Genomic DNA, 15,407 nt, shown 5'->3' on the forward strand with positions numbered 1-15,407 from the left:
ACACACACACACACACACACACACACACACACACACACACACACACACACACACACACACACACACAGTTAGCATGGCGTCTGCAGACTATTTCCGCAGATTCTAATGAAAACTTACAATTCATCCAGGAAACGAACCCAAAACTAATCAACTTTAGATCAGACCCATTTAAATCTCAGTTCCTTGTTACACTCAKTGGAAAGGATGTGTGCAGAAAAGTCAACGGGCCTTTATGGTTAAATTACTTCTATTAATACACCAGGCTATGTTTAATAGTTCAACAGAAAATGCAACTTTTGACAGCAGGACAGAAAAAAATAACTGTAGATCTTTCAAAGTCTTGTCCAGATAATAACACAAACAGATGTATTAGAAGACACATGAACACAACACAGTGATGACTTCATGTCCACTTTGGTTAATGAAAAGAGTTTACCTGTTTCTCCTCTTTTTTGGCTTGCAGCAGAAAAGAAGGGAGGAAGGAGAGAAAAGGCAAAGAGTAAAAAAGCTTTAGAAGGAGATGTTTTTATTCTTTAACCAACAATCATCTGCAAAACTGAGGCGGTACCAAGTCTTTGCTCAGATTCATCCACACGATGGGTTTCAGTGGTAGCACAGGTGTAAGCATCAGCCTCAGCTCCCAGAACCTCCCTGATAGATGTAGGAATAACCTTTTTTTTTTCCCCCTCTTTTTTTTTCTTTCCAAACTATGGGCACAGGTTGGCACGCCCTGGTGCAGCAGTGCCAAGGGCAATAAACCTTCCTAAAAATACGGTGGAAAGTTTTCCCTTATAAGGGGGAACTTATAAAAACACGGCAGATGGAGAAATGTGGAGGAAAAGATCAAGAAGAGTGTTTTCCACTCTGTCACAGAGGTGTGTGTGTGTGTGTGAATCTGACTTGTTCACACACCCCGAATCGATGAAGTGATCCTTATCTGCTTGATGTTGATTTTAATGTGGCAACAAAGAGTTTCACTGTTAAAAAAACAGCGAAACTTGAGTATCAGTGTAACAGATACTCATTCTTTTAAATTTTAACCTATTCCCAYACACCTACAAACCCTACCAATTTATGGCTTTACAGTAAAATMTGTATGAAATGAAGCAAATAAAAATTATTAATTAATTAATCAATTAATTTAATCTGATCATTAAATAAGAATCTAACAGAAAAGAGTTAATAGATGCTGATGTGGAACACAAAAGGACTGAAACAAACCAGAAGAGACAACCAAGAAGAGAAATAGACAGGAAAAAAAGAGATAGATAAGAGTAAAACAAGCAGTAGAAACTATTTTATATACTTTTTACTTTCTGGTATTTAAATTAAAAAATAGAATTTAGTTCTTGTATAAAAGCTTCATTATTTTATTTTATTTACCATTATTTAACCAGGCAAGTCCCATTGAGATCGCAGGTCTCTTTTTCAAGGGAGGCCTGGGCCTGAAGGCAATCTATTGTACATGTTTTTTTTTGTTTTTTACCACATTCAAATTTGATCTGAATAGAACAAAAACAGTTTCTAAAATGGAAACAGTCATGTTTGCATACTGTATGTGCAAATCACTTTATTCTTTAGGAGCTTTGTCCAAGTGTCATCTCAGACTTTGCATGTGGTTCAGTCGTACAGGTGCCCTTAGATGGCAGGAACAAACTAAACATTTGTGTTGTTAGGACAGGAAGGTTAAAGTTACTGAGTGAAGCACAATTTCTTTATTACAGTACCTGGAGAGCACCTTTCAGATATRCAAATATATTAGAAATCACAAATCTCTGCTTATTTTTTCATCCTAAAAAGACTGAACGTGGAATGGATTCTTTTCAGTTGTCATTGTGTGTAGTTTTGATTAATGCTCTAAATTAGCAGAAAAYATTAATTACAAAGCTTGTTTCACTGACTGGTTATTTGCTGGACTGTCAGCATGTGGTTCAGGCTCTGAAAATGTCTGTTAACGTTCCCTCTTTTCCCCCGTCTATCCGTTTTGCTGACACCTGACCTTTGAATCTGAGCAATCCTCGTAAAGGTGTGTCATATTTTAATATGCTGATAATTATTTCCAAAATTGACCATGTAATGAAGCAGACTAACGCGTAGAGAGTGACTGTTTGGACAGAGGTCTTCAGAAAAATTGGCTTAAAAGTTTGATCAAAACATTTAATTATAGTACAATGAATTCAAAGTTTATGGTAATTCATTACAGTATTATTGGAAATAAATAACATATAAACGAATATCATGYTGTGCCTAAGTGCTAAAGCTAGTTTCTGCCATAGGTGGGTATTAATTACCGGTAGTTAAATTAACTGAAGTAACTTTTTGGGAAAATAAATACATTTAGGAGTGATTTTACAACACTTTACATATATTTACTTGAGTAATATTATTGCGAAGTATTGCTACTCTTACTTGAATCAAATTTCTGAATACTCTACGCATCATTAAGTAACTTCACTGAATGAAGAACAATTTTTTTTAACTAGATGAGACACAGTTTATGGTGAAGTGAGACCTCTTGTTTGTACACAAGCTTTATTGTTCTAATACTAGTTTTTWTCTGCTAAGCCTGCTAGGACATTTGGAAGTCAACTGAATATATGGTAAAGCYATAGTCACTGTAAATACTTCTGAAATTTATTATTTATTTGTATTAATTTTCTTAACTTTAGTCTTTAAAAATGCCAGRATTTGCACATAACTTCCTATATTTTTCAATCTGATGACAGAATTTTGAAACATTAAATCAAATGTTATTATTAGTTACTCAGAACTCAAGTAGCATTTTTACGAAATTTCCTGGATTGCTAATTTTGTCGAAGTAGTGCTACCATTACTCGAGTACAACTTTTGGGGTACTTCACCCACTTCTGGGTTGCTGCTACTCGTGCTTTCAGATAACCAGGTAATGCAAAATAAACAGTGATGCAAAGTTTTGACAAATAGTGGCAAAAGTAGTGGCTCAGACCAGCCATTAGCTCATCTGTGATTCAAATGACACTAATTCTACAAACGGAAATCGTTAAAAATTCTATCTAAAACAGRTAAGATATTTKTTGCTCATAACGTTTCCATAGATCTGAACTACTACATTAAGGACTGACCTCAAAATCCCCTCTGGAGTTAGAGGTCAGTAGAGCTGAAGCTATACAGGGGCAGAGGAGAGGATAAAAGAAAAAGAAAAAGTAAAAGTGGAGGTAAGGAAATGTTGGGYCTGTTCAGAGAGAACCCAGCACTGAAAGAACACTGTGTTTCTCTGTTATCAGGGTGTTTGGGGAGGCAGTTTTGTTCTTAATAAATGGAGAAGTGAAACAAAGATAAGGCTTCTCCGCTCCTCCAGCTTATCACACCAAGCATTACTTTCACTTGTTTCAAAACTGCGACWGCTTGGGTAATAATTTATTCAGCAGAAGCCTCTTCAGGAACACACAGCTTCGTGTGACACATCTGTATCTGTCGTATTACAGTAAAGCAAAACTTCCTACCATGACACCGGTGAAGAGACACACGGCTCTGCCACAGCTAGTGTTGGGTGCCACGTCCCCATAGCCCACCGTGAGGAAGGTGATGGCTGTGAGCCACAGGGCCGTGTCCATGTGGCCCGTCAGTGCTTGGCTTCGCCTGCAGGGGGGCGAGAACACGTGGAGGGTCAGGAAAACCTGTTGCAAACTGTACAGGTCTTACACCCTGCTCGTCGTGACCCACTGTCCTGCGTGTTTTAGTGGGGACAAGAAAACATGCAGGATAGTGGATCACGAGGAACAGGGTTGAAGAATGGGTTCCACAGCAGTTTTTGAGCCGTAAATTAAAAATTTAAGAATTGAATTCCCTTATCTGGAACACTTATATGATTCCTATTTTATTTTTTGTCTTCTTTGCTCTGCAGAGGTTACCACAGCAAGCCAACTCACATAAAATACTTGGCAACTGTTTTATGCCCTTTATGACGCAACCTGGGCTCAAACCTGCAACCTCAGGWTTACAGGACTGCAGCACTGACCACTATGTTTAGTAATACTTAAATAAATTCAGTAAACRCTATTCATTGTTGTCACATTGAGGTCACAGATCTCTTTCAAAAAGGAGGCCTTAATGAGAACTCCCACAAACACGAGGAGACACAGACTGTGTGCATGTGGTTCACAGACTGGTTAACTTCAGCCTCGCTCACATTAAATGTGAATAAAACAAAYGCATTGTACTTCACTAAAGAAAAAAACCACTTAACTCTGCTCCACCTATCTATAYTGATCAAAAACAAATCAAAGTAGTAGAGGAATTTAAATATCTAGGACTTGTTTTGGACTCAATTTTTACTTTTAAAAGTCATATTAAAAAACTTTTTAATATTTTAAAATATAATTTGTCAGTTTTTRGGCATATTCAAAATACACTAACTCATGGAGCGGCAAAAACCTTCCTGGAGGSAATGATAATTTCTCACATTAATTACTGCATTTCTTGTTGGTCACAAGCAAATGAATCAACAACAAAACCTCTAAGGTCTTTATATAACCAAGCAGTAAAAGTGTTAGATAAAAAGCCTTTGAAATACCATCATTGTCATGTACTACAAAAACATAAAATGTTAAACTTCAATAATTTAATTGTGTATTCCAATGTGCGGCTCATTTTTAAAATTGTAAATAACACTGCTCCTCCACCACTAAAACATTTTGTCCAACTCCGCTCTGAACTTACAACTAGGAACAGCAGGTCAGTGAATAGTAAGGATTGTAGAAAACCTAAATGTAGCTCAGTATTTGCACAGACAGCCTTTTCATTTAAACACATCACAGAATGGAATAAGCTTCCAGTAAATCTTAAACTTTCTACTGACCTGAAGGATTTTACTTATAACATTAAGAAAGTGCTCTTTGAAAACCAGCAATGTCTGCACTGAAATGTCTTAATTGTAATCCTTGTATTAGTGATTAATGAACAGACGTTTAGCATGTAGAGCTGTTTTTGCTGAKGTATTTTATGATTGTGTATAGAGATTGTAATTAGAATTGATTGCTATTGTCTTTATGACTTTATGCAGTAATTGTGTCTACAAATTTTATGGATTATTGTTCTACGCCTTGATTTTAGATTGTATTTTGTTGTTCAGGGACTACAGATGGAAATCAGCGTAAGCTAAATCTGGTGCAAAGCATCTGTTAATGTTTTATTTGCACATTGTCTCTGTTTTAAATAAAGGAATTCTAAAAAAAAAAAGAAAAAAAAAACATGCAAACTCTGCACAGAAAGGCCCCAGGTCCAAACCAGGAAATGAAACCAGAGCCCTCTTGCTGTGATGTCAGATTGCTAACCACTAATCCACTGTGCAGCCCAAACGTATTGTTTTGCAGAAGGTGTTCAAAGACATTCATGTAAGTTACAATAAGTAACTTCTATCAGCTTTATTAAGACAGAGCAATRAATTATTGGTTTGATTGCAAATCATTGTGTCTTTTTCATTATTGCAAGCATCTCATTAATCTTGATGTGGTTTCCCCTGTCTTGCAAAATCCTCAGAGCCACACAATTAAAACCTAGAAAGAGTATTTTGAAAGTATGACATTGTATCCAAAGGAAACTTGGACTGAATAACTATTTGACAGTTGGACATGTGCAGTAACACCCATGACTCTGAAAGAAAGAAGTTGGTACAGATGCATGGATTCTGTTTGAGTTGTGCAGAGATTAAAAAATAAACTATTTGAATGCAGAGCTACATTAAAAATGTTCTAACGCTACAGAAACTTTTTTTTGTCAACATTTCTTCCTACAGCTCAGAGGAAGTCATGACTGCGTTTATGTCGACATCACTTTAAGTCTTACGTGTCTAATAAAAGGTGCGGTTGACAAATCAGACTCTGTTATCAGATCTGAAAGGGTTAGCCAGGAAACAGATTCATGTAAACATGTGAAACAAGAAGGTTTGGTGTTCACTCAGAGGAACCAAATGAATAAGTTATGCAGATYGATAAGCTTTAAGGGATTGCTGCAGACTGTTGTGTTTGGTAATAAAATATTAAGAAGAACAAAGTGTGAAACAGTTATGTTGTGGTTTTACTTGTACATCTTGTGCTCTTTCATTAATTGTGAAAAATTAAATTGCATAAAACTATGTTGGGCAAAACCTTTAAACTTTAAATGTGCAAATTAGATTAGATCCGATAGAAATTTATTGATCTCTTGGGAGGATTGCTTCGGGGAAAGACCTCAAATAAACATTTCAATTAAATGGTAGCATAATGCTAACACTGAAACACAGTTAGAGCAACTGGAATTCAGCATGAAGTAAAATCCTGTTGAGGCTTGAGAAAACACTTTAATTTACTTGGCCTCGGGAATGTTACACATTTACGCAATTAATAAGTGATTTTGTGAATTGTTGATTTTAATAGGAAACCAAAAACATGAAAGTTTAAATCCTAATAAATCTGGTAATGTTGAGCTACTACGTAACATGTGATTTAACATAAAACCCACAGCAAACAATAAAAAGAACTACTCAAAGAGTTATTGTATAGAGATGGGATAAATGGCTCTTTGAAAGGATCCGGATCTTCATCCATTTGTTTCATAGAGCCATTAAAAAGAGCTTGTCACTTTATGTAATAATATGTGATAGTATGTGATAATGTAATAAAATTAGGCTTCAAAATGTAATAAAAGCGCACTAAAACCACATTATGTAATAACTGATGCAAAATGTAATAAAAGTCTTCAATGCATTTTGAAGTACTCACAACTGCATTATGTAATAATATTACTACATTTTGCGGTGATTGTTACAAAATTTTGAAATGATAATGTAATAATGTAATMAACGATCACAAGCCAGTGTTTTTGTTCATCCTAATCAATACACTTGTAGTAATGATCATGTTGCAAAAACAGCACATTTAAATCTTTGAAACTTTGGTCAATAAATGCCAAACTTTTTATTATTTAGTCACCTATTCACAGCCAGATTCCTTTGTATTAACCRACACAATGCCACAGGAGCGCTGTGAGCATGGCGCAGAAAAACAGCGCATCTGTCTCACCCGAGGCCGAACGTGCACAATGTGACGCATGAACACACACACAGTCTGAAAAATAAATAAATAAATAAATAAATAAATCAACAAACATTAATTTAGTGGCTGCAATTTGCAACCATTAATGCCTCCTTATTCCTTTGCAGAAGGAGTAAGAGAGGAAAGAGAAAGGCACAACGCTCCACTGCTACGGCGTTTAAAAAAAAAAATTAAAAGGGCAGAAAAATTGATTTGATTTATGCAGAATGTAAGAAACTGTGTCAAAGAAACAAAAATGCAGCAAAACAAAGACTAGGACGTGTGTGGGATCAGTGAAAGTCATTTTTARTTTGTTTCATGAAGATGAACAGAACGTGAAGCGACGCAGATTAACATGATTCATGCAGAAAGCCACAGCTTACTGTCTGTCTGTGGACACAATCTGCTCAAACTCAGAGGACTAACGAACTGATCCGTCAGCAGGTGGCTCACAAAACCTGTAGTACGTTTTAGWGTGCAGGTACGTCTCTCAAAGCGTGAGCTGCAGCCTCACCTACAATTTACGCTTTAATAAAGCTGACTGGAAATAGTATGTAAAGTTGAACAATTTCTATAACAGGGATCAGGACAGTAAAACTGGTAACTAAATGATGGAAAGTTTGGCATTTATTGACCAAAGTTTCAAAGATTTATATGTGTAGTATCTGCAACATGATCATTACTACACGTGTATTAATTAGAATGAACACTGCTTTATGATTGTTTATTACATAATGCACCACATTATAACATTATCATTTCTAAAAAGAGCAACAATCACATTTTGTAACAATCGCCACAAAATGTAATCATGTTATTACATAATGCAACATTACAGGGGGTGGTGGCAGCTCAGTGGTCAATACCAGGCCTCAGGTTCTAAGCCAGGTTGTGTGAGAAAGGCCATCAAGTGTAAAACAGTTCCCACATCTTTCATGTGACATCTCCCTCTGTGGCAAATCATGAACAACATTAACAGCATTCATGTATAACATATGAAACTTTTTGTACTTCAGCCTGGAACTATTTTCTGTGAGTGTTTAGGCAGGTTTTAGTATAAAGCTAACCTAACTGTTTGTTAGCTTTGCGTAAGCTTTTTATTCTCTTGTGTAGTTTTTATTCTGTTCGCATAAAACTGTTATTAAACAACTCTGCAAAATTTCACAATATTTCATAAGAAAATAAAAATCATATTGGTCCGATCAGTTTATACCTCTCACACAGCGTCAGCATCCAGGACACAGTAAGCCAGAAGAGGAGGATGAAGACCAGGAGCGTGCGTGCCGGGTGTTTGTTCATCAGCACCTTCAGAACGAAGCGAAAGGTGAAGTTGATGTTGTTAAGCGAGCCGATGCTCCTGTAGGAGGCGCTCAGCAGCACTTTGCTGTGCAGCAAAACGGCTCTGTGGACCAAGTACAGGCGGAGGAACATCAGCACTGACAACAGCATGTCCATGTCCAACAGGGCCTTGGTGTCGTGATGACTCGAAACACAGACGGGAGCAGCGGAGGACGAGTTGACATGAAGGCCTACGTCCCAGTATGACCCCACTGGGTGTATGATGCAGACTGACAGCTCCAGAATGATCACCAGAATCCTGTGGCTTGTCATAGCAATGCGCCAGTCCACCTGGTTGTGATCAATGATGAACAACTAAAATGTAGAGGAAGACAGTAAAAGAGAGAGAGAGAGAAAGAAAAAYGATAAAGACGTTTTTAGAGATGAAACCAGTGAAAACAGGGGCGAACTTAGAGGGGGCCACCCCAGTCACCCCAAATTTAGATAAAAAGTACTGATGGGAATTACAATTCTTTGCTAGGATCAAGATAATTTTGTTTTAATTCATCAAAAAACACTGTAGTTTCTTTCTGATTTTAAATAGTACTGAGGAAAACGTTGTTTGAGATTCGGTTTATTCCGGTCAGATGAACCAACAGATAAATAAGAAGCAAGTATTCAGTATTCAAATATTTTAATGTATGCTGATGATACTGTTCTTTTTTTGTCTGATTTCAATATTGAATCTATTAATAGTCAGTTACAAGCAGATCTTCAGACATTTCATGGTTGGCTTCAAGATAATCTTTTGTCAATTAATGTTAAAAAAAACTGTGTTCATCTATTTTTCCTCTCCCAGGAGACATTTCAATATAACAAATCAACTCACTTTTTTAAACAAACCCCTTGAAATTGTCACTACCTACAAATATCTTGGAATTACTTTGGATTCTCATTTGACTTATCGTGATCATGTACAAGTCTTAACCACTAAGTTGAAACAGAAATTATGTTTATTCAAAATTTAGATCCAATCTGACATCTTCTGTTTCAAATATCTATCTTCATGCCATTATACTCTCAACCATGTCGTACTGTTTACCTGTTTGGTCTCTTACAACAAATGAAATCTTAGAACCCAWAGTTAGGCTCTACAACAGGGCCTACAAAATTCATAAAAAAMWYYYYSKKKKKRSWCATCACTGTACAGTTCTTTCATTGTCTGATGCCTTGACTTTTCAGAATTATGTTTTGTATAGTGGTATTAATTTATATTTTCAGATCTCCCAAGGTGCCAATTATGGAACTCTCTGTGCATTGTTGCCCAAATCAAACTCTGGAAGTGGTCATTCAACTAGATCTGTTACAAAAGGACAACTGATATTACCAACTTTTAAAAACTGTTACGGCCAGAGGTCTTTCTTCTATGTTTATACTAAAGCRTGGAATGACATTCCTCAGATTATAAAGTCCATTTCAAAACTACAGCTCTTTAAGAAGAATCTTGTCTGCCATCTGCTGGACACTTTTTGTTGTGCTCATATTTAGACGTCCGATTTTGCAAATGCTGCCTTTTTGAAATTTGGTATGCTTGTTTGTCTTTGTGTCTATGGTGTATAATGATGTGATTGTGATGCTGTAATTCTGAGTGTTTAATGTGCTGCAGAACAGGAACCTGCTGTAAAACAGCAATTATGCTGAGTCAGGCTTGATTTTTAATAATCTTTTCCTGTTAAATAAATAAATCAAATCAAATAAAACCCCGCATATGGATAAATCCAGGAGACTTTGCTCCTGACATGACATAAAACTTTTCTTGACAAATATTCTGCAGATGTCCCAAACAATCAAAAGGATAATTCATCAGAGAAAATAAATTTTCACCAGTTTTATGCTGTCTGGAGTTTGAACTTCCTGTAGAATTTCAGTCCATCTTTGATGGTTTTCTCAGACAGAAGCTTGCTGCSCTTCTTGTTACTAGACCGTGGTTCAAAAGTCTTAGCCCCTCACCCCACATACTGAAGATGTTGAGCTGTGGCAACACAAATCTTTAGTGCACCCCTCAGTTAGAGCTAACCCTGGTGTTTCCTCTTGGATGTACCGAAACCTTCCTCACTATCACAGCAAAAAYTGAAGCAGCACTGTTTGCAAAACACAAAAACTGTTTTTCTGCCAACGCCTTTACGATGGATTTATACTTCATCAGACCTGACAAAATTCCTTCATGTCGTCGTGGTTGCATGATGTCTGAGGCAAACATACATATTAACCCCTTCAATGTTTAACTGCTTCTTGACCCTCATACCTGCAAAATGGGGGAAAATCTGTGTAATTTATGGACAATCTATTTGACCYGACATGTAAGGGCAAAGTGGCTGCAGTGCGCTGCACCGTTGTAGAGCAGCTGGCTGAGGCTGTTAGAAAATACAGTTATCTTTAGAGCTGTTCCAGCAAAATTTACAAAGATAGTCAAATCTGATAAAAACTTGTGGAAGTGGATGGTCAATATTTGGCCACAGAGRTACAGGAGCTCTCTGTGACCATGCTATCCAGAAGGGACTGCGCCTCAGACAAGCAGTATAGAGATACACTATATTGCCAAAAGTTATTGCTCACCCATTCCAAATGACTGTGCACCAGTGCACAAAGCAAGGTCTATAAAGACATGGATGGCAGAGTCTGGAGTGGATGAACTGGACTGGCTGCACAGAGTCCTGACCTCAACCTGATARAACACCTTTGGGATGAATTAGAGTGGAGACTGAGAGCCAGGCCTTCTGTCCAACATCAGTATGTGAACTCACAAATGTGCTTCTGGAAGTACGGTCAAAAATCCCCATGAACTCCTAAACCTTGTGGACGGCCTTCTCAGAAGAGTTGAAGCTGTTCTAGCTGCAAAAGGTCAACCGACGTCATCTTGAACCCTTTAGATTAGGAACGGGATGTCACTTAAGCTCATAAGGCAGTGAGCAAATACTTTTGGCAATATAGAGATACATTCCTGCACAGAAATGTTGGCTGTTTCACCGTGACAAATTCTCAAATAGGAACTTTTCCTTCTTTCAACTCCTCCTTCATCAGCTGAAAATGAACATCCACCTTGCCAACTATGCTACCCCTGTGTTGTTTCTGTTTGTGATGTGCTGCTGCAGTGGAAGGACTCACCATGAGGCCTCTCGATAGTTTCTCCTGGTGATAAAGAACATCTCACAGCCATGTCAGAAAGAACAGATATTTACATGTGATGGAATATAAATCCACCCTTAGTCATTGTTTCAAAATGCTTGGCAAAGGCCAGCAGGAAGTACCTGATACGAGTTTCACTCTCTGTGCTTGTTGGATAATTTCAATGTGATTATGGCCTGCAATTTATATTTTTACCTTTGTAGTTTCCCCTCTGAATTAACTCATTTGAATCTATGATCAAACTTTTTTTTCCAGAGTACTTGAGCTATTGTAACTTTTGTTGACAGGCAATGTATTGTTAAGGTTATGCATTTTTTTCAGTTTTTGACTTTAGCTGCTGTTTTACAAAGTAGCACAAGAATCTTGTTAGTGGAAAAATGAGGAGGCATCGTCGAATTAAAGCCAGTTTGCTGAGCAATGACTTTTTTCTTCTGAAGACACACGCTTGCACGTTTTTATAAAACCATAAAAAACAATGACGCGCTACCGTAATTTACGAAAATAAAGTCAGAAAACAGGCTTCAAAGCTTAGAAATTAGAGCTAACGTTAAAGATGTGCTTTCGACTCAAAGAGTTACGTTTGCAAACAATTGTCTCACTTTTTGTTTTGCTCAAATTCAATTTAGACCCTCCACAATGCTATGACAGAATAAAGACAGCATAACTGGCATGTTAGGATTGATTTCTTGGTTTCATTTGAAGTTTGTTTTAGGGGTTTTTCCTCATTTTTTGTGTGTTCGAAATATTTACTTTTTAAATTGTGATTTCTAATCTCTTGATTTCTTTCTCTGCTTAAATGGTTACACTACCTTTAACTTGACTTTTTTATGCTATTTAGCTTTTTCTCTTAAACAGACTCACTCTCACTGGTTTCACCGATGTTTTGTTTTTATTTATTTCTATATGCAATAGATTTATTATCACATTTTTGACTAATTTTTCCATATCAACTTAAAACCTAATAATTAAACTAAGGGAGGCATCATGGTTGGTTAGTGGCTTAGTGACTCCACCTTAAACCCGCCCCTCCTTATCTCCTCCACACACTTGGAGGAGACTCCTCTTTTATCAGATTCAGGAGATGAAACCAGTCAGTGGGACCACAAACCCAGCAGCCGGACAGATTTGTTAGAGACTCAGTCCTGAAGCAGTTTGAAACACTTGTTGTCCGTGCTGATGTTAACCACTCGCTGTGAGTGTTTGAGGGTAAATAAAAACAATGTTTACCCTGCCTAACGTCAGCCAAATCCCTTTGTGTCTATTGACCTCACACACTACGGCAAGGAGCCATGTGGACTGGAACAACATCACAGCTGGAGTATTGGGCTTGTATGTGTGGGCTGAGGTTTGCCTCCAGAGTCTTTTTACTCAAACAGCAAATACTGTAGATGCCAGGTAAACAAGGTTGAGGCTATCACCAGTGGACCAAGAGCTCCTTTTACAACAATCGCCATGAAGTATCTCAAACAAAAGCAAGCCTCTAACCGAGCTCATTTAGTACAAAAAAAGCCAAACAAAAAAGTAGTTTATTCAACAACAAGCAAACTCACCCTGATGTCCTTGTAATGGAATGCTACGATGAGGATCAGGAGACACACGGTGGACAGGCTTGTGGAACAGTTGATAATCAAGGAGACTTTTGAGCCCTAAAAACAACAAAAAATACAAATGAAAAGAAAACAAGCATCATTTAGATGATGATGATAGATGAAACACAAAATGAAAACTCTTTTACACCAGAAATGCGTTTCATTTCTACCCACAGGTTCTCTGGACAGCCTTCCGGATAGTTTTGTAAGCTCAATAAGTGGCAATGTCAAACTCTGTTCTGGAGAAGATCATCCACTCCCTGCCATGAAAGGTGGGCAATCATTCAGTTATCTTTGAGTGTATTGGTGTGTGTTTTTTTTTTGGTCTGTTGGCAAAGTGTTTTATGAAACAATGGACAAATTTTAATCAAACCTGCATAAAATTATCATTGGCTGTGCATCTACGACTGAGTTAGTCAATCCAATTCAAGATGGCTGCCACAGCTAATTAGCAAACACAGGCAACACAACAGCTTAACAGTTAGCATTGACGCCTCACAGCAGGAAGGTCCTGGGTTCAGTCCTGGGGTCTTTCTGTGCAAAGTTTGTATGTTCTTCTTGTGCTAAAGTGGGTTCTCTGGGTATTCCAGTTTCCCCCGCAGCACAAAAATATGTATGCCCCCCATTGCCTTCAACCAGCCTAGCCTGGTAAAAACCAGCCCCTTGTTCTACACTTTGCTTTGTACAGAGCGTCTGGACCCTCAGCTATTGAGAAATGATTTCTTGCTGGTGGTGTGGACTCTGCTGAAGTTTAAAACAGTTGGATCTGATCTTACCCAATCACTAGCATTTGGCTGTGATGTACAGTATGTAGTGCGTCAACTCAACTGTGAAGGAAGCTATATGCCAAGAAGCTAAACGGAAACTGCGTACGCTGTAAACATCCATCCCCTACTGGAAAAAGAGAAGTACCGAGCTGAAGGAGATGGCTGTAAATGAGTTCTGTAGGCTTTGCGAGACAAATTTAGTTTCATTTGGAAGCCTTGACAAACTGAATGACTTCAGTCACTTCTCCTGCTGCCTTTTCTACACTACAGGCAGACTAAAACAGCACAAAAAAGTAATGTCAACTCCTCCTTCTGCTCACTGATTGGCCCGGTTGAAATTCTACTGGAAAATCCATGTAAATGGTAGAAGACTCAGATGGTGCAGGGAGATTAGAATCAAGCGGAATTGTGTATGAAGGCAATGGATTGGCTACTTAAGAACCAGGCTGACCTTGCAAAAGAGACCTGCAATCTCAATGGGATTTGACTGGTTAAATATTGGTAAATAACACAAAAAATGACTATAAGTTAGCCGGTTCTAAAAATATTGAGCTAAAATTTGGTGTAGTAGTAGCTGAGATTGATCCTCGCATAATCTGAGGGCTAACTTGCACAACTTTGTTTAAACTTTAGTGTTTCACTTCCTCTTAATTTTATTACTGTAAAACAAATTTACTTGTAGAAAAATAAATAAATAAATATTTTTTAGAAACTGTTTTATCATGCCTTTATTGGTTACTTGTTCATAGACTTTATTCTTTCTTGTCCTTGTCTTAGTTTTTTGGTTTGTATTGACTTACTCTCAGTTTAGTTTACTTTTCTTGAACAAGTTTGTGTATCTAGGCATTTCTGAATATTTTGTTGAATTATGTTGTTATAATTCTTTGCCATATCCCTCACTTTCCCATGTTTMTATACTTCATTTTCCACCTGTTTTCCATTAGTAATCAGCACACCTGTTGTGACTCATTATTCACTCCTCCATGTATATATAAATATTCTCTGGGCTCTCTTTAGTCCACTATCAGATCTTCCTGATCCCTGCAGTTACGTTGAATTCTAGTACTCCTGTTTGTGCTTTCTCACAGTATGCTGCCAAGCATTCTTGCTGTTTTTTTTTTTGTCATTGCCTCCTGATCTCTTGTATACTATAACCTTCAAGTTGTCTTTAGAAATTATGTATTTTGACACTACAAGTTCTAATTTTGGGGAAATGTTATTTTAAGAATCTTAACTGGACTGATCTTCCCTCTATTATTATGTTGTATGGACAGTGAAGGCTGTTTTTTTTATTGAGATCAACTTTTAGTTGAAGTGGTTTATCCTTGTTTTTATATTCACCTTGAAGTAATATATATTTTTTTATTTAACATGACTTTTTATGACTTTTTATTTTTTCTTTCCTTTCCTTCTTTATTTTTTCTTTCCTTTCCTTCTGAAAGGGTTTTTCTTTATTACATTACATTAAAGTTCATTGTGTGTGTATCAAATAAAGTTTTGAGTACATTACAAATGTTGGTACAAAATGTGTTTTCTAC

General features: G+C 37.2%; 1 protein-coding gene across 1 annotated transcript in view; it reads right to left on the reverse strand.

Moving 5' to 3' along the window:
- kcnn4 (potassium intermediate/small conductance calcium-activated channel, subfamily N, member 4) overlaps positions 1–15,407 on the reverse strand; it is a gene marked incomplete in the record, with an annotated part of 36,957 nt that overhangs the window by 10,070 nt on the left and 11,480 nt on the right. The window contains 3 exon segments of the mRNA XM_014016618.1: positions 3,483–3,618; positions 8,263–8,702; positions 13,064–13,159. Coding sequence (XP_013872072.1) covers positions 3,483–3,618; positions 8,263–8,702; positions 13,064–13,159 — 672 coding nt within the window.

This window comes from Austrofundulus limnaeus, unplaced genomic scaffold, assembly GCF_001266775.1.
Source record: "Austrofundulus limnaeus strain Quisiro unplaced genomic scaffold, Austrofundulus_limnaeus-1.0 Scaffold148, whole genome shotgun sequence".
Lineage (NCBI taxonomy): Eukaryota > Metazoa > Chordata > Actinopteri > Cyprinodontiformes > Rivulidae > Austrofundulus > Austrofundulus limnaeus.